Source organism: Astatotilapia calliptera, chromosome 14, assembly GCF_964374335.1.
Source record: "Astatotilapia calliptera chromosome 14, fAstCal68.1, whole genome shotgun sequence".
In the NCBI taxonomy this organism is placed as follows: domain Eukaryota; kingdom Metazoa; phylum Chordata; class Actinopteri; order Cichliformes; family Cichlidae; genus Astatotilapia; species Astatotilapia calliptera.
In genome coordinates this window covers 2,274,141-2,298,775 of record NC_137435.1, presented here as the reverse complement: position 1 = coordinate 2,298,775, position 24,635 = coordinate 2,274,141, and the positions used below count along the sequence as shown (strand labels likewise).

Below are 24,635 nucleotides of genomic sequence, written 5' to 3'. Positions count from 1 at the left end.
CCGAGTTACTGTTACGCATCTCTATGACTGGAATATCTGGATAGTCCATTCAGGATTCCTGAATCTGGGAGCTACTGCCTGCAGACACGGCTTCTGGGAAAGATGGCCAATGTTTCAGATGCAGCCAGTAAATCTGAGCCAAAGAAACAAAGAGGGGCCTGATATAAGAAAGTCCAAAACACGGAGGCTTAGATGATGACAAAGAAACCTTGCTCACAAACAATAGGAAGCTAAAATAAAAAACGACAACTGATGCCAGTATATTCAGTCTATTCCTCAGAGACCTGTTACCTGCATGCAAACTAACCCTGAATTGTCAGCATGATGAAAATAGTAACCAGGAAGCTTCTTGGAACCAATCCGAGGGTTAAGTGGGCGTCCGGTTCAGTGGTCTCAGGATCTCGTCTCTGCTTCTTGGGGATGATGGTTTTATTGGCTTCGTCAGGTGGCGGCCAAGGTTGGAGCAGATTGAATGAAAATTAGCGCCTCAAAGTCTGAGGGCATAGTTCTCAGGTGGAAAGAGGGGAGTGTCAGGAATGAGTTGCTCCCACAGAGAGACGTATTCTGAGTTCTTCTCTGCGAGTGAAGCAAGAGATTGAAGAGCAAAGCCAGTCTACTGGGAAATGGCCACAAACCTTCAGTGGTGATAGAAAGAATGAGGTGGTGGATAAAAGCAAGAGAAATGAGATTCTGCCCAAGGGTGTCTGGGCTCAGCTTCGGGGATGGGATGAGGAACTCTGGGAGGGGCAAAGAGGCGGCCCACTAATCATCATCGAAAGGAACCAGTTGAAGTAGTTCGGGTATCTGACCAGGATGAATCCTGTGTAAAATGTTCTGGGCATCATCCAATGGGAGAAGACCCTGGGACAGACCTAGGACACGGAGAAGGGGTAGACTGGGAATGCCTTGGCATCATCCCAAGGAAGGAAGGAAGGAGTACAAAAAACCTCATCCCTCAAGTTCTGAATATTCCCACTAACCTGAACGTCCCTTCAAACAAACTCATCCTGGACTTCATGAGGCACAGACGGCTCCACCCCCACCCCACACCTCTGCTGATCTCACCTGTGAGGTCGTCTTTTCTTTGCACTACCTCAGAGCACTTTGCATCTGGTTCTCTGATGTGTGGCTTTATCATTTTCAAACATATTCCTGTTGATTGTACACAATTCTCCTGCATATTATTTATTCCTGATGTCTACTATTTATATTTTATTCCAGCACAGTTTGTGTGGTGCTATCGTTGTACATGTAGAATGACAATAAAGAGCTATTCTATTCTGTTCTATTTTATTGGGAGCTGCAGAGAAGTTCAATTTTACTTTCAAGAGTTTAAAATCAACATTTCAAACAGGTATTTGTGGGACACACTGTTAGTCTGTTTTGTGCCCTCAGGTTACCAGACTCATGCTGACACGATGCACAAACACCAAATGAATGATAAGTGTGATTACTTCAGATCCTGACATGTTTTTAAATGTCTAAAAGCACAAAAATCAAACACTATACCAATTACCTGAGACACGCTTTGATTACTGTGTGTGTGTGTGTGTGTGTGTGTGTGTACCAGTCTCATGCTGAGCAGCCGCGTGTGTGTTCGTCCAATGTTGTTGTAGACGTGGCTGCAATGCTGCAGCAGCTCCAGCAGCTGGCTCTCGACGTGCTGAGCGTCAGAAGGCACACTGTGCTGGATCAACGCTTCGCCGCGCTGCAGCAGGGCGTTCACACGCCCCGAATTCTCGCACACGCACTCCTGAAACGACTACGCATAAAAAAAAAAAAAAGACGAAATAAAATGAATAGCAAAGTAAAAACATGCAGAAAGAAACTGATGTGTCACTTCAAAACAAGCCCACACCTGCAGCTGTCTCAGTTTTTCACAGGCGTTTCCTGTCAGCTGCTCAACCTCGATCAGGCGGACATCCATGTCAGCCAACCAAACTGCAAGCTCCTCCCTTTGTGCATCAAACGCCTCCCACTCTGAGACAAAGAGCTGAGAGAGAGGGAAGAGTCAACTATAAAGAAGAGAGAGAAGTGAAATCCTCCTCAGAAGGTCTGACTCGCATACCTGCAGTTGGCCTGTGATGGACTGCAGTTTGGCGCTCACGTCATCCCAGCGGCGGCCGCACTCCCTCGCCGATGACAGCAGCCGAGCCTGCATGGTACCCTGGAAGAGCCGAGTTAGTGTTCGATTCCTCCGTGTCAGGCTGTCCAGCTGGATGAGGCGAGGCCCCGCCTCTCGCCGCAGCCTCTGAACACACAAACACAAAGTGCATCTGAAGCAGATGTTTTTTGGTTTCCCAAATCCAGGCTTGATCAGGTGGAGATATTCTTATATTTGGAAAACTTGGACGAGCCTGCGACTGTTGTCTTCCAGAAAGAATGAAACCCGAATCAAATCTATGCGATATGCAATCAGTTCAGAAGAACACACTCTAAAAGCCCCGTTTCTGCCCGATTTCAACTAAATTGTGCATCAAAACAGGCTGAAAGAATTAAAACGAGTGTTTGTAGCTACAAATGTGGCTACACATCTACAATGTGAGCACAAAGCCTCACTTTGTACATGCCTGCTATGAAAGTTCTCCTCTATGCAGACGACTTTCCTGTTCTCAGGCACAACTTAGATCTGTTGTAGAAATCTTATAGACACACACACTTAAAACTACAGTGTGCACGACTCCAGATCCTGATCCCTCGTCCTAATATGTGGCTCACAAAAACCAACATAGCAATAAAGCAAATGCTAAAGCTTCAAAATGCAAAGTCCATAAACCAAAGGCTGACATGGGTTTATCACAAGGATGATAAATATACAACATATGGTCTTAGGACTAAAAGTATAAACAGATTTTAATCCGTTTTAGAGATTTGATGTTCATTTACCTGCAGATGCAAACCTGATCAGAACATTTTGCAAACCAGCATTTAACCTCTGAGGACCTGGCGTCCATATATGTGGACATCACATTTTGGATTGTCTAGAGCAGGGGTGTCAAACTCAAACACACAGTGGGCCAAAATTCAAAACTGGAACAAAGTCGCGGGCTAACGTTAATATTTATTGAAATATATTTATTCCTCCAGATATAAGAACGAATCTTTTCTTATGGACTCAAACACGTTTTGCTGAAAAACTGAATATGGAACAAGCAAAGCTTAATACTAAACAATATATATATTAGCTGTATAATACCAGCAGGCCAGCTCTGATAGTCATTTGGTATGGCTTCGCGGGCCAAATGTAATTAGGCTGCGGGCCAAATTTGGCCCGCGGGCCAGAGTTTGACACCTATGGTCTAGTCCAAAATACAAAATTTTGCTCTACATGGGCCTGATGTCCACTTACGAGGACGATATACTGCCAAGGTCATATCATCATATGTGGACCTCAATTTTCTCAGAAACAAAAATCAGATTAAAAAAATAAAAAATAAAATCATGCAATTCTTTGTTTTTACATTCATCAGGTCCCAGTCAGTCCAAATAGCAAAGAGAAATTAAAAATGCCATGAGAGTTCGGGTCTTAGGAGGTTAATGCAGGAAGTAGGTGAACTACATTGGGGGCGTCTTTCTTTGTGAGAGGATCGTATTAATGACAGGAAACCTCAGTGACATCATAGAGATGCATAAAGACGCTCAGTCTCCCGATTCTCTTCCTTCTCCATCAAATTCTAATTCAGTCTAATTGTGTTTCTCCTCTTCCTCATTTTGTTGGAGCTGCAGACACAATCAGTGTGAACCTGAATGAATTTGTGCAAACAAGAAGAATCTACAGCTTTTCGGTCAGAGGTGGTCTTGTTATTTAAGCCGGCAGCACGAGTAGATTTATGTGTTGATGCTGCCTGCTTCAGCTTTACGACTGGCTGCTGAGTGATATTTACACCCTGGCTGGGTGACAACTTTAACCATGTGCTGAACTTTGGCCCAGCTTTGCTCTGACCCAGGTTTTAATTTGTGCGAGTGCCTGAACACAAACACAGAGCTCAAACATCAATTCTGTCACAGAGAGACAACAAAAGAGATTCAGTGCACAACAGAAATACAGATGAGTCCAAGGTGAAAGATGGTTGCTGGAATCCCTGTGAGGTTAAAACACCTGAAGCCAAGTTTAGATTTCTGTTTCTGTTTAAGTTATTTCTTTTTCCCCACCTCAAACTTCTTCATTTCCTCCTTGGCGGTCTGGTAGGTAACGTGGACGGAGTTTGGGGAAGAGACGGCCTCCTCGACCAATCTCAGCCAAGCATCCAAGTGGTCGTACTCCTTCATAAACTCGTGCCAGAGCAGCCATCTCCTCTCCAACCTGGCAGAAATACGCACAAAGTGAGAAGTTTTCAAGCTGAACAAGAAACCTGAGAAAAGTGTAACTGTGCTGTTATTAGTCTGCAGTGCAAATTCATCGTTCAAAATTGACCTCAGCTGAAAAAATGCTGCAGAGTAGCTGCACAGCAACTCTTAAAGATCTATCATCTGTTTTACTGATTACTCAGGTCTGATTATCAGCTGAAGGACACTCACTGTCCACAGTCCTGCAGGTCTCCATCTTGGCTCCAGCTGCTGTCGACTCGCTGCATTTCCTCCTTTAGCTCCACTGGAGACGACTGGACAGGAAGCCGGCACTGGTACAGATCCAGGAGGTGCTCCGTGTCACTCACTTCATCTCCGGGTACAACATCACTTCCTGCAGGGTTTGGGGTGATGCTGCTGTGGCGTTCCGAGGTGGGCAGGTCTATGCCAGGCATTTCAACATCATGTGACCTTTACCTGATGGAGAAGACGCCACTGATTAGAATTCACATTAATTCAGAGACCTATGCCTAACGCAACACGCCAACAATATTGGTTACACTAACCACTGCCAACCACCCCTCCGTGCTCTGCTGATCCAACTCTGGGTCAGTTTCTGTTTTTCTGAATTTTTGGTTGATATTCTGTCCATGTCCATTAATATTCAAACAAAATTAATTCATTTTATTCTGAGAAAACTTAAATTCAGCAGGGGATAAAATAATTTCCTCACTCTATAGCCAAATATGGAGTTACTGCATTCAACGACTAAACGAAAGTCCCAGTTTTGCCAAGTGTTTGTGGGCAATAAGAATCTTTTTATTCCCACAATCTTTAGTTGTTCCTGAAGTTGATGCGACTGCTTTAACAAGGTGACACGAACACGTTTGAGACGGCGCTCCTGGAGAAGAGCAAACAACAAGAAATCAGGCTGCCAGTCAGTGGTTTAAATCCTCCGAGCCAGGAGGACGACCACACAGCCATGAGTCACCATTATCGCTTCCACTAGGACACACACACACACACACACACACACACACACACACACAATGAGTCACTCGGGTTCTTTATTGAGATGGAGCCAGAACTGTTCTCCATGAGTGGAGACAGAGCGGGTCTGATTTATGAAAAGCAGGACAAATTTACACTGCACCTTTCATTCAGTTGGTGCTCACAGTCTGTGTGTAATTATCTCCCGATTTACAGACGCAGCAGGTGATTACACACTCAGGACCTGTGACCGACATCCAGGCGCTCTGTGCACAATAAAACGCCATTTTCCCCTCCAAACGTCTCAAAATTAAGATGATCACAAACATTTTCAGACAGCATTCAGGGGATTTGGCAATGTGGAAGTTAAAGTAGACGATAATGTAATAAAAAGGTGCGTAAATAGGAGATTTTATAATTTAGCCCAGTTACTTGTGCTGCTGACTAACCTGCCAGCTGTTCTTCCCCAGATGATGGTGAGAGACGTCTGTAAAAGCTGTTACAGCCCAATTTAAACACGTTTAAATACGCTGCTCTTCTCAAAGAAAAAACACTTTCATATCTTAGTGAGGACGTTAATTAACATAATGCTCACCATAACTGTAACCCTGACTCTAAAAACCACTTGTGTACACACACACACACACACACACACACACACAAAACACTTCCTGTCATAAATCATACCCATCTATTGTGCGTTTAGTGGAGGAGCAGGAGTGTACTCTGAGATAAAATGAACACAGAGGAAACAGTGATGGCAGATCTGCCAGTCTCAGCTCAGTAAATTCAGACAAATGCAAACTGTAGAGTCTCATCAGAAAGTGTGCTGCAGGGATTTCACAGTTCAGTGAAGCTGAAGTTCAAGCTCAAGTTTAATGAAGAGAAAACTGCTCGTCCTCTGTGTTTGAAGACAGTCTGCTTGGTTTCCCTTTCCAACACTCGTAGTTTTCTGTGCACCTTTAGTTAACCTCTTAAGCCCCAAGCCTACCTGATCTCCTGCTTTCAGGGGGCAAAAAGCAGGAGATCAGGTAGGCTTGGGGCTTAAGAGGTTAATTAACTCTTATGATAAGGAAATAAATAGGAGAAAATATCATTTATGGTCACGTATCGGTCAACATCTTTACTAGCTGATCGGTTTTTGTCCACCAGGGGGAAGAACAACATCATCATCAAGCTGACAGAGACCGTCTGTCCTCCTGCCAGTGAGCCATAAATCAGCGAGCCATCCCGAAAGATGTTTTCCTGAATTCCCAAGATGCACGGAGGCGGTGTAGTGTAGTAAGTGTAGTAATGCACAGCTGTTTTATACAAGCCACATCTGGAGAGACTCTACGTAGCAGCCCCCTTATATTCAAATGCTTTGGCGACCTGTCCACGGTGTACCCCGCCTCTCGCCCTATGATAGCTGGGACAAGTTCCAGTAAACAGTTTCCTGATGAGTTTATGGTCTCAGATGTTGGATTGCAAACTCTCAGCACTGGCTTGTTTTTAGAGGGGTTTTTTCCTTTTCAGCCCCTCAGGCTGCTGCTCAGTGATGCTATGATGGCCGTCTTTTATATACAGTCTATAACTAACAGATTTCACCGTGTCGTCCGTTTGCTCCTCGTCCTTCCCTCTCCAGTCAGACAGCCACCTCAGGTGCTCGCACACACCTTTGTGTTTCCACCTGAGCACTTTAGTATCCCAGACTCATAGATCAGGCGCTGCCTGTCCTATCAGGCCGAGGCCGCCTCCTCCAGACTCCCACCTGGGGACTGAGTGTGTAACAGAGTTATGAGGCCAAGGCGTCAGACCTGGACCACTGAGGCTGCATAGATCCTGCTCACCTGTCTGCCTGCTACAGCAGAGCGTGTGCACCTCTCCAGTCTGCGTCCAGTTATATTTTAACCATTACACACCATTTATTTCTTACACAGCGAAAGCATGTGTGCGTGTCTGACCTGGACTTTACCTTCACACCAGTTTTATGGCTTCAGGCCTTTAAAAGCTTTAATCAGGTTTGATTGTCAGATGGTAAACGGAGAGCAGCTTTGTAATGTCACATCTACTGACCAATCATGTTTGAGCAGCAGGTTTTAGTTGCCTGCAGGTAATTCACTGCACAGGACTGATTAAAGAGGAACTCCCTGAACCGAACCACTGGTGGTGGGGAGGGAGCCGACATGGCATCTAGATCCATGTTTTGTGTAGGATAGAATAAAACAGCCGTTCATTGCCATTGTACGTGTACATCGACGCTGTGGTGCAGTCTGTGCCTGAAGTGGGCGATCGTGGCTCAAGAGTTGGGAGTTCGCCTTGTAATCGGAAGGTTGCCGGTTCGAGCCCCGGCTCGGACAGTCTCGGTCGTTGTGTCCTTGGGCAAGACACTTCACCCGTTGCCTACTGGTGGTGGTCAGAGGGCCCGGTGGCGCCAGTGTCCGGCAGCCTCGCCTCTGTCAGTGCGCCCCAGGGCGGCTGTGGCTACAATGTAGCTTCCATCACCAATGGGTGGATGACAGGTTGTGTAAAGCGCTTTTGGTTCCACAGGGACTAATAAAGCGCTACACAAATGCTGGACATTTACCATTTGAATTATGAAAGCGGCAGACAGGCAGGTTCATCTCAGTTCATTTAGTGACATTTATCACCTCAGTCTCCACAGAACAGACGCGAACATCTGCTTAACATCTGAACACACACACGGCTGTTTTCCCACTGAGCTCAAAGAGTGAATGAAGCTTCAGTATGTAGATTTACCAGACAGAGAGCAAGCAAGCATCTTTAACTGCTGATGAGTCGCCAGCTGCCTGCAGTACACACACACACACACACACACACACACACACACACACACACACACACACACACGATTTAATGACTGCATCAACCTCACCCCCCACTCATTGAGTCTTATCAGAGACACGAGTGAACCCTCAGTCCCGAGCTGTCCTCTTAGTGCTGTCAGTGCAGTTTCAGACCCTGGAGGAAGTCAACATTAGTCCATTTTAGACCCAGCAGGTGTAAGACGTCGGCGTGACAGAGGAGGAAGCTGGGACAGGAGGCAGATGATCTGCTGTGATGCCCCTTAAAGGGAACAGCCAAGAACAAGATGAAGAAAACAGACTGAGCAGATCTAACTTTGACTCTTGCACGTCTTCATTCATAACAGCGTTTGGAATTGAACCAGTGAACAACATTCCAACTCCACAGATAAAATAGACTCATTAACCTTTGTTGCATCTAAAGGAAAGTGCAATAAGAACAATAAAACATTTCCAGATATGCAGAATGCTTAAAATGAAGATTAAGGGGAAACAAAACTCTTTTCCGTTACTCTGCTGATCCCTGCTGCAATTCTCTCAGTAAAAACAAATGTAAGTTACGTCATGCAGCAGAAATTAAAAGTGAGTTTGAATAACAACACAATGTTACTAAGAGACTCTGGAAATTTGACAGGGTGGGGAAAAAAAAAAGTGTTGAATTTCCTGTCAGACTGAACAAACGTGCCATCTTCAGTTTCCCTCGTTATGCAGCAGCCTGGTGTGTAACAGACTCATAGCACGAGGCTGAAACCATTTCCTGCAACCAACCGAGGACAAGCTCATTACATATTCATTATATTTATACATTATATTTATGCTTGAGAGAAGAGCTCGAGACAAAAGGATTACTTATTATTTGAAACATCAATATGAACACGAGACATGACAGGAAATAAGAACAGAACAGGTCCACTTTAACCCCAGTTTCCTGTCTGTGTGCTAAGCTCGGCTAACCGTTTGTGGCATTCGTTTCATGGACATCTAAACATATTTGCTTATTGCCGAGAACAATGAGTGCACTTCCCCCGAACTGCTGAACCAGTCCTTCAAATGTGGACAGAGCGCAGAGCCCAGGACAACAGCAGGCAGGTGTCTGGAAATTTTCCATGAGAGGGAAAAATTTGAATATGAGATACACCCACCCAGCTGAATTACAGGAAGAACTGCTCAAACATTAGAGTCACAACACACACACACACACACACACACACAATAAGTCTACTACCTGACATACTGATGACATCACTTATGATGTCAATCACCAGCAGGAACAGGGAGGCAAAAAATAAATCAATAAAAATCTTGTGATCGTATTGGACGAGAATACAAGCAGTGAAGTCTGATTGGCTGTAATGATTGATGCTTCGTCATCCAATATGATTCCCCGACAGCTGTGCGTGTCTGTGCGCACGTCTTCCATGACTTTGACGCCGGTAACACCTGTCTGCAGGGACAAACAGCTGGGCTGAGGCTCAGCAGGGCGTAAAACCAGCTGTCCTTATTCTCCTCTCTTTTTCAGCTGGATCCAGAAATCCACCTCTTCTGCCTTTATTTCATGTTATTGGCCCACTTTTCATCATTTTAACACCTGAACTTGCATTTTCAGACATTACCAGCCTCTAGCAGAATCTAATTTCATCAGATAGGAAACAACATCAGGGCAATCTGTTGCAGAAAGAGAGCAATGTTCGCTCCCGGAGCCGAGAAATCTGTAACCAATCAGTTTGGGGAGATCTGGATTCATTTAAACTTTTATTAACCATGAAATCTGACTCTTGGGACATTTAGGAGCTCTGTGGGGGTTACTACACGATGTTTGCCCTTTCAGCTAAAATCTTTCCTTTTCCTCATCCCTTCCATGACGAGTGAGCTTTAATAGGGCTTGTTTAATGTCATGTGACTTTGACTGATGGACCCGTCCTCCCTCCATTCAAAGGAGAATAAAAGAAGTTGACAGTGTGAACCCACAAGCGTCTTGCTGTGTGTCGTTTTCTGGCACCATTCTCACTTTCACACACCCCGATTAGGTTAATGCAGTGGTTAAAAATGTCTTTGTTCACATCATTTTCTTTCTGAGGAAGTGAAACTGAATTAAAATCTTTCACAAACCAGACCTGGCAGAAACAGCAGCCATATTATTGGCCAGATATTTGCATTAAAAAGGTCCAACAGCACAAATGTGGTACAAAGGTCCAGTTCAGGGACTCCAGGTAGCTGAGGCGACACCTAGCTGACAGCTAGCAGCTACAGCCGCCTCTGTCTCCATCCGTCAAACAGGCCACGCCCCAATGATGCAAACTTGATGCCTTAATAGAATTTAACCAGAGTTACACAGTTATTACGAAGTATTAAACTATTCATAGAAAGCTCATCAGTAGCCGCCTGTAAACATGTTTATTCTCCCCTTGAAGGGCGCCAGGATGTAATCAGCTGACTGCATTTTTGGTGGAAACCAGGTCAAGGTCATTAGGTGACACCAAATGTGAAAACCAGTAAATGGATCATCTTCAGGTTTAACCTTTGTTGTTTTTAACTTTAACGTTGAACGTGAACGCCCACGGATGGAGCAGGAGATGTACCACGAGACGTAAGGAGAAGCAGAACCCACTTTATTTCCATGTTCCTGAAACACAGGATGATTGTGGTCGCACTGCTTCTGAATAATGCTTCATTTACATCATCTTATTAAAGTTGTGTTTTTTTTAAGGTTAACTACTCTGACAACCCGACCAGAGTCGAGGGAGAGGATGGCGTTATCAGATCTTCCTCTGAGCTACAATTTTAATTGAGCGAATTAAGAAAATCCAGGAACCTTTATCTCCCTTTCTGCCGTTTCCAGCAAGCTTCTCTCTGTCCCTGCTCTTTAAGGTCAGACAGCACGCAGTAGTGGATCTTATCCGCTAACTTTTCTAACCCTGTTGGCAGATCTTCTGTTGGATACCAGCAGATTTCTCTTAGATTACGTAAGATTTTATTCACCGTGCCATTCTGTTCTGTCTGCATGAAACCACAAGCAGGCAGACGGAGCAGCGTGAGGGAACGAGGGGAGGCAGCTCATCACTACTATTAAGACCCGTCCCTGCTGGGATGAGGAGGCTATCACCTCTGCTGTAAACCGCGCTGCAGCAGAGATAGGAAATGAATTCGAGTTATTAAGATTAAGGAAATGGCTCCGGTTGAGGCTGATATTGATATCGAACTGAGGGAGAGATTAAGATGAAGAGGAGGAGGAGAGGGGAAGAGGCGATTCTGCTTCCTCTGTGCCCTGAACCACACTTTATTATAGCAAGATAAAGGGGCGGGGCTTAACTTCTACATAGCTTTATTAGCACGGCACTCTGAGGTGGTTTTATCCAATTAGATGTGCAGAATGTGCAGCTGTGAAGGTGACAGGAGGCGAGTTTACAGCTTCAGAGCAGGATGACACTCCCACAGTGCCCCACACTGTCCTGAGACTACAGAGCAGAGCACCAGCAATACGCAGGATGTGTCTGAGGTAGAAGGGGCTTGCATGCAGCCGGATTTACACTTTAACTGTGTGGCATTCCCTAAAAAAAAAGTTAAACATGTTTCTAGAATATATAATAAGAATTGGCAGAATTAGCAGACAGGCCACAAACAGAGGGGTCTGCGGGGGCCTTCCTCCAAGAGGGCCATAGCTGCTAGCTGTCTGATGGGCTTCACTGAACTGGACCTCTGGACTGCGTTTGTGATGTTGGAGCCTTTTTAATGACATTATCTGACCAGTAATATGGCTGCTGTGAGGTTACTGTACTAAGATACCATCCAAGAAGGCGGAGCTACAGATTTGATGAAATTCTGGGATTTCGTGCAGATGTTGGTCAGCTGTGATTAGCACGTATCTGTGGGTATAGCTGAACACTCCAAAAATCATCTGATCACTGTGTCTCAGTCTTTTTAAACAATGTTGAGCTCACGCAGTGATGGATAATTCATAACGACCACCGCTCCAGACGTTTGTTTTTACGCGTTTGCCCCTGAACGCAGCGGCTTCGTTGGAAAATTGGATTTTATTCACGTCAAAAGCTCCAAATACAGAAACAAATTCATGCGGGGTTTTCAAATTTAACCCACTTGTATCCTGTGCAATTATATCATTAAAGAATAAAGTGCAGCTCAGCTTTTTAAAGTTAACTGCATTACCTAGATTTATCTATTAGACCAGTTTCACAGTAAGATACGCTGAACCGGAGCTTTTCCCCATCACCCTCCTTTCTGTGGATGCAGCATAATTTCCAATGAACAATGCAGGAAAAAGATCCATGTTTAAGAAATGTTTCCATTAAAAATAAATAAAAAGCAGGAATCGGGCTCTCCATTTGTTTCCACGTGCATAGCTGGCAGTCAAGGTGACACTTTAATTTGGCTGTGACCTTAAAACTGGCATCGAGCATATTATGCGTGCAGAGCGAAGCAGCGCAAGTCAACGAGTGCAGTTTGGAAAATGCTGGAAACGCAGCCCTGAAATGCATCACTCGCTGAAGCTTCGGCGGCGGGGAGAAGAGACGAATGGCTCCTATTAGAGCTCGGCCGCTTTAGAGGGAAAGCGATATTCAGCTGAGGAGATGATGAAGGTGAGAGGAAATCAGGACTATTAGAACCAAGACTGATTAAAATAACGTCTGTGTCCTGAGACAAAGTTAAACATCCCCCCTGCTCCTCAGCAGAGAACACAAGCACCTCAAACCTGAGCTTCTGTGGCCTCTCGGCGACCACATTGAGCATCGTTTGTTGTATCGACAGTTTTACATCATCTCAGCAGGAAATCGCCGATTCAGAAACATGTCTGAGAACAGCCGGGCTAGACCCGAAAGCAGCTTTGCATGAGTCACAGCTCAAAATAATCCTTCTTTATCTTATAAAGAAGAGCCTCAGTTGATCGTCTGACACAAGCTGGTTTAGCCCTTTCCCCGTAAGGCCTTTCAACATTATCCACTTTGGCAAAACACTGAAATGACTAAACACAGGCATTCATGAATATTTCAATCCTTTAAAGTCTGTGTTCACACCATTATTAACAAAGATCTATTAGGGCAGGGGTGGAGAACTCCAGGCCTCGAGGGCCGGTGTCCTGCAGGTGTTAGATCTCACCCTGGGTCAGCACACCCGAATCAGATCATTACCAGGCCTCTGGAGAACTTCAAGACATGTTGAGGAGGTCATTTAAATGAGCTGTGTTGGACACATCTAAGACCTGCAGGACAACGGCCCTCGAGGCCTGGAGTTCCCCTACACCTGTATTAGGGCCACTGAGGGTTGAAGAAAAATTCAATAATTTCTTTTAAAATTCCTGTTAAAGTTGGAAAAAGTGGTGAAACTGGATTTTAATTAAAGACTTAAGTTGAATTTAAAAAGGAAATAAATTTCCAATAAGCTCAGTATAGCAGGCGACAAACTACGAGCTCGGCTTTGTTAGACCGCGTTGAAAAGTGTTTGCGGTGTCGTGCTGCAGTTTGCTGAAAGAAGATTGAGTAATAACTCAATTTATAAACAGACGACATTTTCTGGTTTGGGCTTTTCAGTCACCTTACACGAGACGAGCGTCCACTCTGACCTCAGGAGCACTTTGGTCGATCTGCTCATCAAACATAAAAATTAGGAGACACCAAGTCTCAATCACATACTGATAAAAAAAAAAAAAAGAAGAGAATAATGACCCAGGAATCACTGTAAGCAGAAGGCCTCTGCTTAGTTTTTACAAGGCTGCCAATCAGAGGAAAGAAGAATTTAAAGGGGGAGGAGCTTAAAAAGGGCTCCATTCAGATATTTTCTGGACTGAGGGGTTTCCTCGAGGCCCAGTAAGACAAAGATGAAGCCTTTTATTTGTCACATGCAAAGTTTACACCTGCAGTGAACCCCCAACCATACATGCATACACATCACGTGGAAAGGCAGGTCGGAGACAGGTTGGAAAAACAATGAAGTGTACAATGAATTATTATGAACTGAATCACGCAGAGCTACTCCAGACGACTCCAATAATAAACACATGGAGTTTGCAATGAGCAGATCTGCATATATAAATGTAATAAACTATAAACAGGAAGGAACTTGCTGCTGATTTTGTGTTTTTTGTGATGTTCCTAAATTTCATACACTAGAAAAAAAAACACTAACTTGATATAGACACTCATGTTTTTCACAGGCATGGGTAAAATTAGTCTCTTTTCCTATTGTCACCTTTTTCTCCGCCTAACTCACTTTTGCCTCCTCCTCCTCCCCCTCTTCGTCCCCTGGAGTCACTGCATTGTCTGTTCTGGACAAAGGCAGGCAGGCTGGGAACAAGCAGCCTTTGTGTCGCCCTCGCAGAGAAGAGACAGATTACGTAGAAGTAGACGAGGATGCGAGATGATGGAAAGTGAGACTGTGAGAATAGGTGGAAGGTGTAGAGTTTACCGATCATCTCCAAAATAACTGACCGAGAAAATACAGTCAGAGCCACGTGGGACAAAACACTGATGTGTTGTGGGTTTCTGGACAGCTAACAACGGGCTCATCTTTGTGACTCTCAGCAAACAAAGTGCATTTGTTATTGGCTCTTTGGCAGCAGATTAATCTCATTTAAAGCCGTCTGAGTCAAAACAAACTTCAGTGTGTGGGTTTGTGGTTATGCAGCGCTGACGTGTTATCCAAATATTCAAATCAAGCTCCTCTGAAAAGCTTTCGCACCAGAGGAAGTGATGGGCAGAGCCCAAGAAGGAAGCTGTTGTTCCTCTAATGTCCACACGAGGCTCCAGCAGCGAGTCAAACAGTCCCGCGTTAAAATGTCCGACTTTACAGCAGAAATAAACACGTTTACAGCCTGATACGAACACAGCTGTGCAGGGGATCATTTATTTTATGACTCATCGAGTTGGACACTACTGAGGATAAAACGCCAACGCCAGATAAAAGCCTGAACTGGTCCTCTGGACTGTTTGTGATGCTGGAGCAGCTTTAATAAAACTACCTGACAAATAATACACCTGCTGTTCATCAAGAAGAATCAAAGGTGCAGTCCTCAGACCTGGGAGCTACATTTGGCTTTACTGAGTCTGACTCATCGTGTTTTGTTATTATTGTACAGAAACTTGTCCCGAGGCTCGGGCGCCGTCTTAGGAGCTCAGCTGCAGTTCAACAGGAGCCAGAGGATTACAGAGCGAGGCCTGCAGAATGGAAACGGCTTCAATGTCACGGTTTCTGTTCGACACCTTCACATGCACCCGGGTTCGTCCTGCTGTGGCAGCAACACTGTTTAAATGGATGGTAAAGTAATTCAGATGGAAGGTAATATGAGCCTCTGCTCCTGCTGAAGCAGGAAAACGCCGCTTCAGTGAAACGCGAGATGGTTTCGTCCTCCGTTTGCCAAATTTAAGAAGGAGAAAAAACAAAAGTGCACATCACAAAGCTAAGAGCAAGAGCTCTTCTCTGGAGATTTGCTTAATTTAAAGTTTTAAATTTCTCCCCGTTTTTTCCCTCTCATGTTCTCAACCCAGATTGTGGCCGAAGCTGTTAACAACAGATCAAAGTCTTCAGATAAACTTTCAAGAAACACATTTTGGGCTCACGCTGAGCACCGACAGCTTCCAGAGACCATTTCAAGCTTTACTTTGTGACTCCGCTGAATCTTGAATGTTTTAAGAAATGAACAGAGCTCCTCAGGAGGAAACTCAAAGCAAACAGATGTTTCCGTGAGCACGACTGTGGTGAACGTGCAGTGATGCAGAGACACGTGGGTTTGAAGAAAAATAAAAATCCAGTTTATAAGAGCTTTAAGTCTCAATCACTTTAGTTTTGACTGCCAGACAGAGCAAATGTACGACTTAAAACCTTCTTCAGAGCTTTTTTGTGTAATTTTCAAACTGTTCAGACAAAAGCAGATAATGGAGTTTAAAACAACCAAAATGTTTTATATTAAATGTGGAGCGACTCGTATGGATTTAAAGTCTTTAAGAGAAAGAAAATTCAGCCCCACAAATACAAAAAGGATGCACTCGCCTGCTGTGAAGGACGGAAACAATGATCCTTTTAAATGAAATTTGCCGAATACTGACGAGTTCGATTCCTCTTAGAAACTGCACAAAGCCAGAAGAACAGCAGGCAGCGTGGGCATCAGCAGCCACCCATGGCCCGTTCAAACAGGAATTGGACCACCCAGGCCTCCACTGGCGGCTCTGGTCCTGGAGGCCTCTTAGGTGACGGTGTTGTGGCGTGTCCTACCAGGAGAAGAGCCCACGACTGCGAGACTGTCTCGGGAATGTCTCGTTTAGACGCATTTGATCCAACCCGAGTGACTCATGTGGATAGAAGACTAGAAAGAACCATGAAGTAAAACTTGTGGTCTGTTCAGTCCAATCATCAGACCAATGACATCTCCATTATAGTCTTCTGCAAGGCTTAATTAAAAGGAAGCCCCTCCCCTCCACATCCACACACAAACTCTTCTTCCTGCAGATTTCGCTCTGCGGAGGCCACAGGAGGCTGAAAGGCACATTTCTTAGTGATCATTTTGGCCGGTTCTTAAAAATTAACGAGGCTCTGACATGTTGATTTTACAAACCAGCATCTAACACCTTTAATGGAGCACAGAGGCCAGCGGAGCCGCGATAAACACACGTTTATAAATCAAGATAATTACATTTGCCCCGGAGAGCGTCTCAGTCGAGGCCAGCGAGTCGTTAGCGTCCTGCTTTTATTTGGCACTCTGACGCCAGCTGCTGTACTGCAAAGACACCGAGGCGTCATTTCTCACACCGTGGCATTAAAACAGAACGACTCGAACCCCAGATTATTTTTCCTAAAATGCAAAAACAGCAGTCTCAGTTTTCTCAGAGCACATCGGACAGATGTGAGTTCATAACTCAGGCTCAGTGATTATGTCCCGTTTGGTTTCAGGACAGAAAAAAGGACTTTCTAAAGGTGTCGGAGGACTCTCTTTTTACTGCATAGATCTTTATCTCGTGACCCAAATACACCAATGCCGCTCTGGAGATTTGAATGTTAAACCAACTCATCTGGAAGTGGTGTCACGAGGCGGCGGATTGCGATGAATTAAAGGCAGAGGAAGGAGCGAGCGTTTGAGACGAGAGGATCACAGAGCGGAGTAGCGTCTTTCCACACGTGAACCTAAAAACGACCGTTGTTACTGCCATGTTATCTGCAGGCAGCAGGTCTCTACATGTCTCATTATAATACTTTTTATACACATCAGGAGACTTCTGGATCAGACTTTTACGACCCCGTGACCTTTCTTCAAACTTCACCTTCATAATGAAGACATCAGGTGTCTCTAAATGGCTTTTCTATGAGGTGTAAGACTGCATGTCAGTATTTCCCAGTAAAGGCGTAAAGAGAGATGAGCTAAAACATCTTGTTTCAGGCAGAGGATGGACTAAGTGGCTGCACGAAGGCCCAGGTAAGATGAATGAGGATCAATGTGAACTCTGAATCATGCAAAGCTACTCTAATGTCAAACATCTGGCTGTAAACTTGCATTACAGTCTCTTTAAGCAGCTCATTGAACTCTGGAGGCCGAGTGCATAAGCACAGGTGTCGACACCTTAAATCCAGCTTTCCAAGGTGTGTGTAACACTTTTATTTGGCTGTACTTCAACCCCAAAAGCTTTTTCCAAGCAGCACACATTTAAACTGATAGTTAAAGAAGGCAATAAAGTTTTTAAGCAGTTCTTAAATACAAACGTTTTACTTCAACTATTAGACTGTGCTCAGCTTTCTGGTTTCCAATATACCAACTATTAAATCAGCTTTGCAAACATCCTGATTAAACTATTTATTCAAAGAGGCTTCTGTGTTTGCACAGCAGGGAAACAGCAGTTACAATAAATAAAAGTCTGGACCTGGCTCGACTTTTGATGCAACCTCATCCGGTAACGTGGAGCACCGAGGCTCGCACACACATCCCTCCAGGCAGCACTTAGCTGCAGATGCACTGCTGTTATTCAGGCATTTGCCTCACTGAACTATCAGTGCAATTTTCAGCCACATCCTGACAGTAAACACTGCAAAGGAAGCTCGTGTGGGTCTGCAGGCTGCCCGAGTGTGTTTGTGTGAGAGGGCTGCAGGTAACAGCAGCCATAAAGCTGAAGGAAACAGGCTGTTTAATGGTGTAAAAACATTATGTGTTGTTATGGCCATCAGAGGGGACATTAGCCTGCAGATGTTAGCTAGCTGAGAGTCAGAGCGGCCCGCCGCCTCGGGGTGGGCGGAGCCTTGGGACACTGTGAAGATCATCTGAGTCATAATGAATCCCAGCAGCCTCGGCTGCTCTAATGAAACACATTAGAAAACGCTCATCAACTCGGAGCCTGCTCCGCTTACCCTTCCTGTGGTTTTCCTCTCCTTCAGGTTCAGTATTTTGGCTTTTCCTAAGCAGGTTGATCTCAGGGCTCAAAGAAATGCACCGACTGTTCCAGACAGCAAACATCGGTAATCAGCATCATCATCCACACACATTTCTTCCAAACAAAACACTCGACTCGAAGACTCAGAAGTGTTTGTTTGGAGCTGAAACCATGAGATGATTGTTTGGTGAATGATTTCATAAAGACAAATCTGCTGTTTGCTGCAGCTTCACAAAGAGGAAAAATGCTGCTTTTTGTCTTAAATATCAAAGTGACTCCCTCCTCTTAAATCCAGACCTCTGGATTAAAATGACAGAGCAGCTCTGCAGCAGTAAGAAGTCACTCGGGGCGTTTTCACGCCTGTAGGTCATTTACTCTGAGTTTGCAAACTTTTCTCGTGATTTGAGAAAAATTCAAGAAAACTCCATGCGAACCAAAATGTCACTGAAACCACGTGACAATGTTCAGTCTGCTTATTGGCCAGATGTGTCTGGGGCGGAGCAACAAAAGTAAATACAGGAAGAAGATGCTGTGTTCTGGAGAATTCACGTCAGCTTCACAGCTAGCTGCTAGCTCGTACAGACCGTTACACGTCTATAGTACTTCGTCCAACAAAGCCACTCTCCTCTGCAAGTCCACGTTTCAGCCGTACCTCTTTAACTTTGTCTCCAAACCACTCAACCTGAGCTTCATCTCTGCCCCCTCCAGCTCAGCCTCCAGCACCTCAGACACTACCCACCATATCGTCTTTGTTTCGTCTTCACCCACTCCACCCTGCCTGGAATCTCTTCACCTCTCACGTGCATTGTTAATCCAGGTATTTAAACTCGTCTTCCTTCACTATCACACTGCACGTCTCCATCTCACTCACACGTGTTCCATCTTGGGTCTTCTCACTTCCATTCTTCTCTCCAAAGCATTCCTTCACCTCTCCAGGCTCTTTCCCACCTGCTCCCCACTCTCACTACGGCTCGCCAGCTCCACAGACACTCCTGCCTGACCCCATCTGTCAGTCTGTCACCACTCTAAACAAGAAGGGGATCAGAGCAGATCCCTGATGTAGTCCCACCACGAATCCATCTGTCACTCCTCCTGCACACATCACCACTGTCCTCGTACCTGTCCCGCACCAGCCTTGCACATTTCTCTGCCACACCTGACTCATGCAGGAAGTCAGGTGTGGCCTTTAATAGAACAGCGGTGTAAATAAAAAAGGTCTTCTAAAATGACCTGCCAGGTCTTTGGCCCATGTTTAGTACAAAAAAGTACTTCAGTAGAACTGCGGTCAACACAGCCCAGACCCAGCAAACATCTCAGCACTGACCAGCTGCCGTCTGACTCCTCTCACAGGTTTTTATTCAGAATGATGTTGGAGGTGAGAGACAGCAGCTTCGTTTCAAATGTGCTTGCTGGGACGTTTTTGGAGATAAAGTCAAAAATGTCTCTTCAAATTCTGCTGACAGTCACATTTGCAAGCTTTCAAAATTATCTTAAATACAAGAAGTTTCCTTTAAAGATCAAATAACTTCACTTTTAAATTTCAAAGCAACAAACACTGGAGCTTCAGGGTCAGGCGGATCTCTCCAGTAACTCCATCAGGTCCAATCACCGTTGAACACCTCAGGCTGAAGTGAAACTGTAGACAGTCATGTGATCTGTCACACAATTAAAAGCTGCAGGTGACCTCACCTGTGCTCTGCGACACAGTCACCTTCCCCTCAGAGTTCATACTGGAGCCAACAGAGTACATTTAACAGCTAATTTAAGCCTGCACGGTCAGATCTAGCTCCTCATCTAATAAGGTGAGGGATTGGTTAGTTATCCACAGTGACATCAATGACATCGTTCATGGGACAGCCGTATAACGCAAGTCTGCAGCCATCAGGTTTAAACTACAGAAAGACGAGAAAAGCCGACAGTCTGAATGTTCCTCTGACAAACATCCAGACCAGCCAGAGCTCTTCAATAAGAATCAGCGGCACTAACATGTGACCAAAACATACAACCTGAGAATCTTAAACCTGACACAGCTGCACGCGCTCAGGCTCGAGGTTGCATAAGGACGCAGTATCGACCCGATGCCCGCTCTGGCAGCACATTAGCAGAGCAGGTGGCGCCTCACTTCTTCCAGGTATTTGTTTAATGTCGGACTTTAAACCGATCAAATTGACTCAAAGTAATTGCCAAACAGACACCCGGGCATCATCGGAGCCGTGAAGGGTTTAGCTCGTGGTGACGGAGTCTGAGCTCGCAGCTCAGCTGACGCTCGCCAGACTTTACCGAACAGGAAAACCTCAGGTCAAACATTTTTAACTCTGCAAGGTGAAAGAAAACCGTAGCGCACACCTGGAGAACAGCGAATCCTTGTTTTGTGAGCATCCACCAACAATCAGAAAGGGAGAAATTAGTCATGCTGTAGCAGTCACGGTGCTCGGCCTTTGACCCGGAGTTGGTGCTTCGTGCATTTCTTTAGTGTACCGAGTTTAGAGTTCTCTGTTCCTGGTTGTATTAGCGTTTAGTTTATACTTTAGAGTTTCTTGTTCCATCCTCTCGAGTCCCTGATCTCAAGTAAATGTCTTTGTGTTTCGCCGTTTAGTTATCATTTCTTACTTCCTGTTTTATTCTGGTGGTTATTTATCTCTAGAGCAGGGTGAGGAACTCCAGGCCTCGAGGGCCGGTGTCCTGCAGGTTTTAGATCTCACCCTGGGTCTACACACCCGAATCACATGATTAGTTCATTACCAGGCCTCTGGAGAACTTCAGGACATGTTGAGGAGGTCATTTAGTCATTTAAATCAGCTGTGATGGATCAAGGACACATCTAAACCTGCAGGACACCGGCCCTCGAGGCCTGGAGTTGCCCACCCTGCTGTAGTATCATCCAGCAGTGTGTCTGGTTGCTTTTCTGTGCAGTCGTTGGCCTTTGTCAGAGTGTCTGCACGTACAACTTGTGGTTCATTAGTTTGGACTTTGTTTTGTCCCTTGTAAATAAGCAGCTCACCTATTATTGAATCCTGCCTGCTGTCCATGTCTACGATTTGGGCCGTCAACATCCCAGCTGCCGTAAGGCGAGAGGCAGGGTACGCTCTGGACGGGTCACCAGTCTTTTACACGACTTGTTGATTAAACATTTAAACAATGAAATGTTCGAAAACTTAGAAAATAAAGATGCTGTAATCTGACAAAACCTGGAAGAAAAAAAATGAACCAGGCAAAGGAGGAAAACCTAGAAAAGCCAACTTTTAGATCTGAGATGGGTTGAAGTCATCAAGCTGACCCTAAACTCATGTCTAAGACCAGCTGGCACGCTCAGTGTTGAGGCATAATGTCAGGTCTTAAATCCGGACTGCAAGATTAAATCTTTAATCACAAAGCAAACCTCCTTTAACTGATTATTCATTTTGGGTAGATAAACTCTAGTGTTTGCTGCCCTGTGGTGTCAGACGGGCTTTTGTTTGTTCAGTTGGTGGAAAAATTCAGAGACCGACAAACGTGCATCTAATTGTTTCTTAGCTCAGGCGTGGCGGAGGATCAGCCTGCTGTCGGACGCCCACAGTAGGTATGAGTATTTTTCTGCTGTCGCTGGGTGGAGAAGCTGTTCAACCACAGCCACACATTCCTGCAGCGAACCAGTCAACACAGACCGGAGGAGCCGAGGGTGCGCCTGAACGTACACTTATGTTTGGAGTGGATCAAGACCTGTTGATAATACTTTACTGTGCAAAACATGGGAGAGAGAAGACAACTTATCGAAATTTATAGAAAGCTTAATGTTTGGATTTAAAGCTGGAGTCCAGGGTGCTTTGGTCAGCTAAAGATAACAAGTTCAAAGTGATATAAAACTATAAAATGTAGTAAATCTTCTGATTTGGGAGGTTTTTAAATCAGACTTTTTTAGATTAAGAAGATGATAACATTAAACTCATTAATCTGAATATTTTCAGTCATCACGTGTCAGGAGTAACAGTGGTAAGTTCTTTAAGATTGTTTTGCAGTATGTCACAGTGCTGCAGACGCTCGTTTATGGCCCTTTTTAGAGATAGCATGAAAGAGCTGGGGCGGGGGGTTCAAAGTGGCTTCCAAAGGCAGCAGCAACTGAATTCGATCATATTATTGCAATAAAGTAAGCAAATTCATGCTCTTTGTACTTTCAGTGCAACATTTAAATGACAATGTACTTGGTTAATGAATGGTTGGCAGAACAAGAGTAACCATCTATCACAGCGTTTCCATTTTATGTTCTTCCTCCTTTATGTTTGCTCAAACTCATAAAAGCGTGCAGCACAAAAAACTTCCAATAGCCAAACTTTCCTTTGATCTAAAGTCCAGGAAGCGTGAAACAGAGCCGAGCTAACGGCACCAAAACCTCCAGTTTGGATCCAGTTTTGGTTAAAACGGCGCAGAAACAGACTGTGAGCGGCTGTTCGACATGCTGCTGCGGCCCGACGCTCACAAACTTCTTACCATCCACTAAATATAACATACGTATAGTTCATATGTAATGTTTTTACAAGTTTTAAGGATTTGTAGAGTTTGTTTTCAAAATCCCGTATCAGTGTTGGTTTTGTCCTCAGGTGGTTTGCACAGGTTGGTGTTAGTTTAAGTCAATATTAGGTTAAGTGACGCAAACATGACGGCGCTGCTGGATCATGAAGCGGACTCCGCAGACGCCGCCAATAACAAAGCATTTACTAGATTTAAATATATGTATGCACATTTAAATTAAGTGCGTGTGAAGCTGAAGTGACCCCAGCAGCATGCGTGATGTCACTGTAACCAAGGCAACAGGACCATTTGCACACCAAACACTCACGCACGCACCTCCGCAAACTCGTGTCGGGAGAGCACACCGGACACCGGACACACCCCCAGCAGCCCTGCATCCAACAACACGCGCGTGCACAAAACCAGTTCTTACGCAGGTATGAATTACACGTCACAGTCTCGCATTAAAACCGCATGTTTCCTGAAAACAACACGAGCGTTGATGGAGTTTCGCTGGAAGTGATTACTGAAGTCTGCTCTCACGCGACACACAGCCAGAAACCAACCAGCCAACAAACAGCAGAATAAAAAAAAGCAGCAGCTCAGGCTGTGAGGAGACGCTGTGCAGAGGCCGCAGGTGCGAGTAATGACCGACTCACCTGCGGGTGGATGATCTGCGACTCTGGGCTTCTGACCGGCTGAGCGATAAGTGAACAAACTCATCAGCAAACACTGAATTATGTTCTTCCAAAGCGGAGCAGAGACTGGAGCGCTGCAGGTAACCCGAACCTTACCTGCTGCAGGTAGTTTATAAGCCACGCCCCCTCCACAGACCTGTCTGCACGCACGCACACAAAAACACCTGCTGCAGGTCACCTGCATCACGCTGCAATAGCTCTTCCTATTTTGATTTCCTGCGTCCTATTTCTGTGCCAAACCTTCCTCTGATCTGTCCTCGTTCGCCTCCTTACTCAGAAAACCACGACCTTTCACGTCCTCGTGAAGCTTTTGTGCTCTTCGTTCTTTATTTCACTCGTGTTTAGTCTGTCTGAGGATTGCCTCGGTCCACAGGTGTCTGTCAAGGACGCATAGACGTGCTCCGAGTTCGGAATGGGACGTGGCAACGTCAGCCTGGCCTGCTTTCAATTTGTAATCAAACCATAAAGCAATAAAACTCAGAAACCATCTAGCTCACAACTGTAAACACGCAGCTTAATTTTTAATGAGCAGACACACTTTCCAAGGCCTCACATGTGATGATGCAGCATTTATAATCGCAGCGTTAATTATAAACCTTATTCAGGTATTGTTGTGCTCACCTGAGCTGCCAAAGCACCGACACTGAACCGCATTTAGTCTTTAAGCAAAACCTGAAACACATTCACACACAGCAACACGTTTATGATGAAAACAACACAACACTTGTGCTTACGGGCACCTGCTCCTCTCCAGCTCAGCCACAACACTTCACGTGTGTTTTAAAACACATCCATGTACACAATGTTTAGTTTTTGCACTGTTAGTGGATGAAAAAGTCGACCTTTGAACCCTGGAGAGCTCAGTTCGACTTCCTCACACAGCTGACTGCTACAGACTATTTTAATCTTGCTATTAATTATATAAAGTTAAAGTCAAGCCCTAAAAACTTTGTAAGTTTTAACCAGCAGAAAGCTCAGAAAACATTTGTGTTTTCGGTTCAAAGAGTTTT

At 44.9% G+C, this 24,635-nt stretch overlaps 1 protein-coding gene across 2 annotated transcripts in view; it reads right to left on the bottom strand.

The window, feature by feature from the left end:
* Positions 1–23,799, bottom strand: part of LOC113036954 (nesprin-2-like) — a 34,460-nt gene extending 10,661 nt beyond the window's left edge. For both annotated transcript variants that reach the window (XM_026193591.2, XM_080288386.1), the window contains exons 1-6: positions 23,587–23,799; positions 4,519–4,764; positions 4,153–4,303; positions 2,069–2,251; positions 1,859–1,993; positions 1,568–1,762 (exon numbers count right to left, since the gene is read on the bottom strand). In XM_026193591.2, the coding sequence (XP_026049376.1) occupies positions 1,568–1,762; positions 1,859–1,993; positions 2,069–2,251; positions 4,153–4,303; positions 4,519–4,742 (888 nt within the window). In that variant the 5' untranslated portion in view covers positions 4,743–4,764; positions 23,587–23,799. The remainder of the gene's footprint in view (positions 1–1,567; positions 1,763–1,858; positions 1,994–2,068; positions 2,252–4,152; positions 4,304–4,518; positions 4,765–23,586) is intronic.
* Positions 23,800–24,635: the final 836 nt, after the last annotated feature.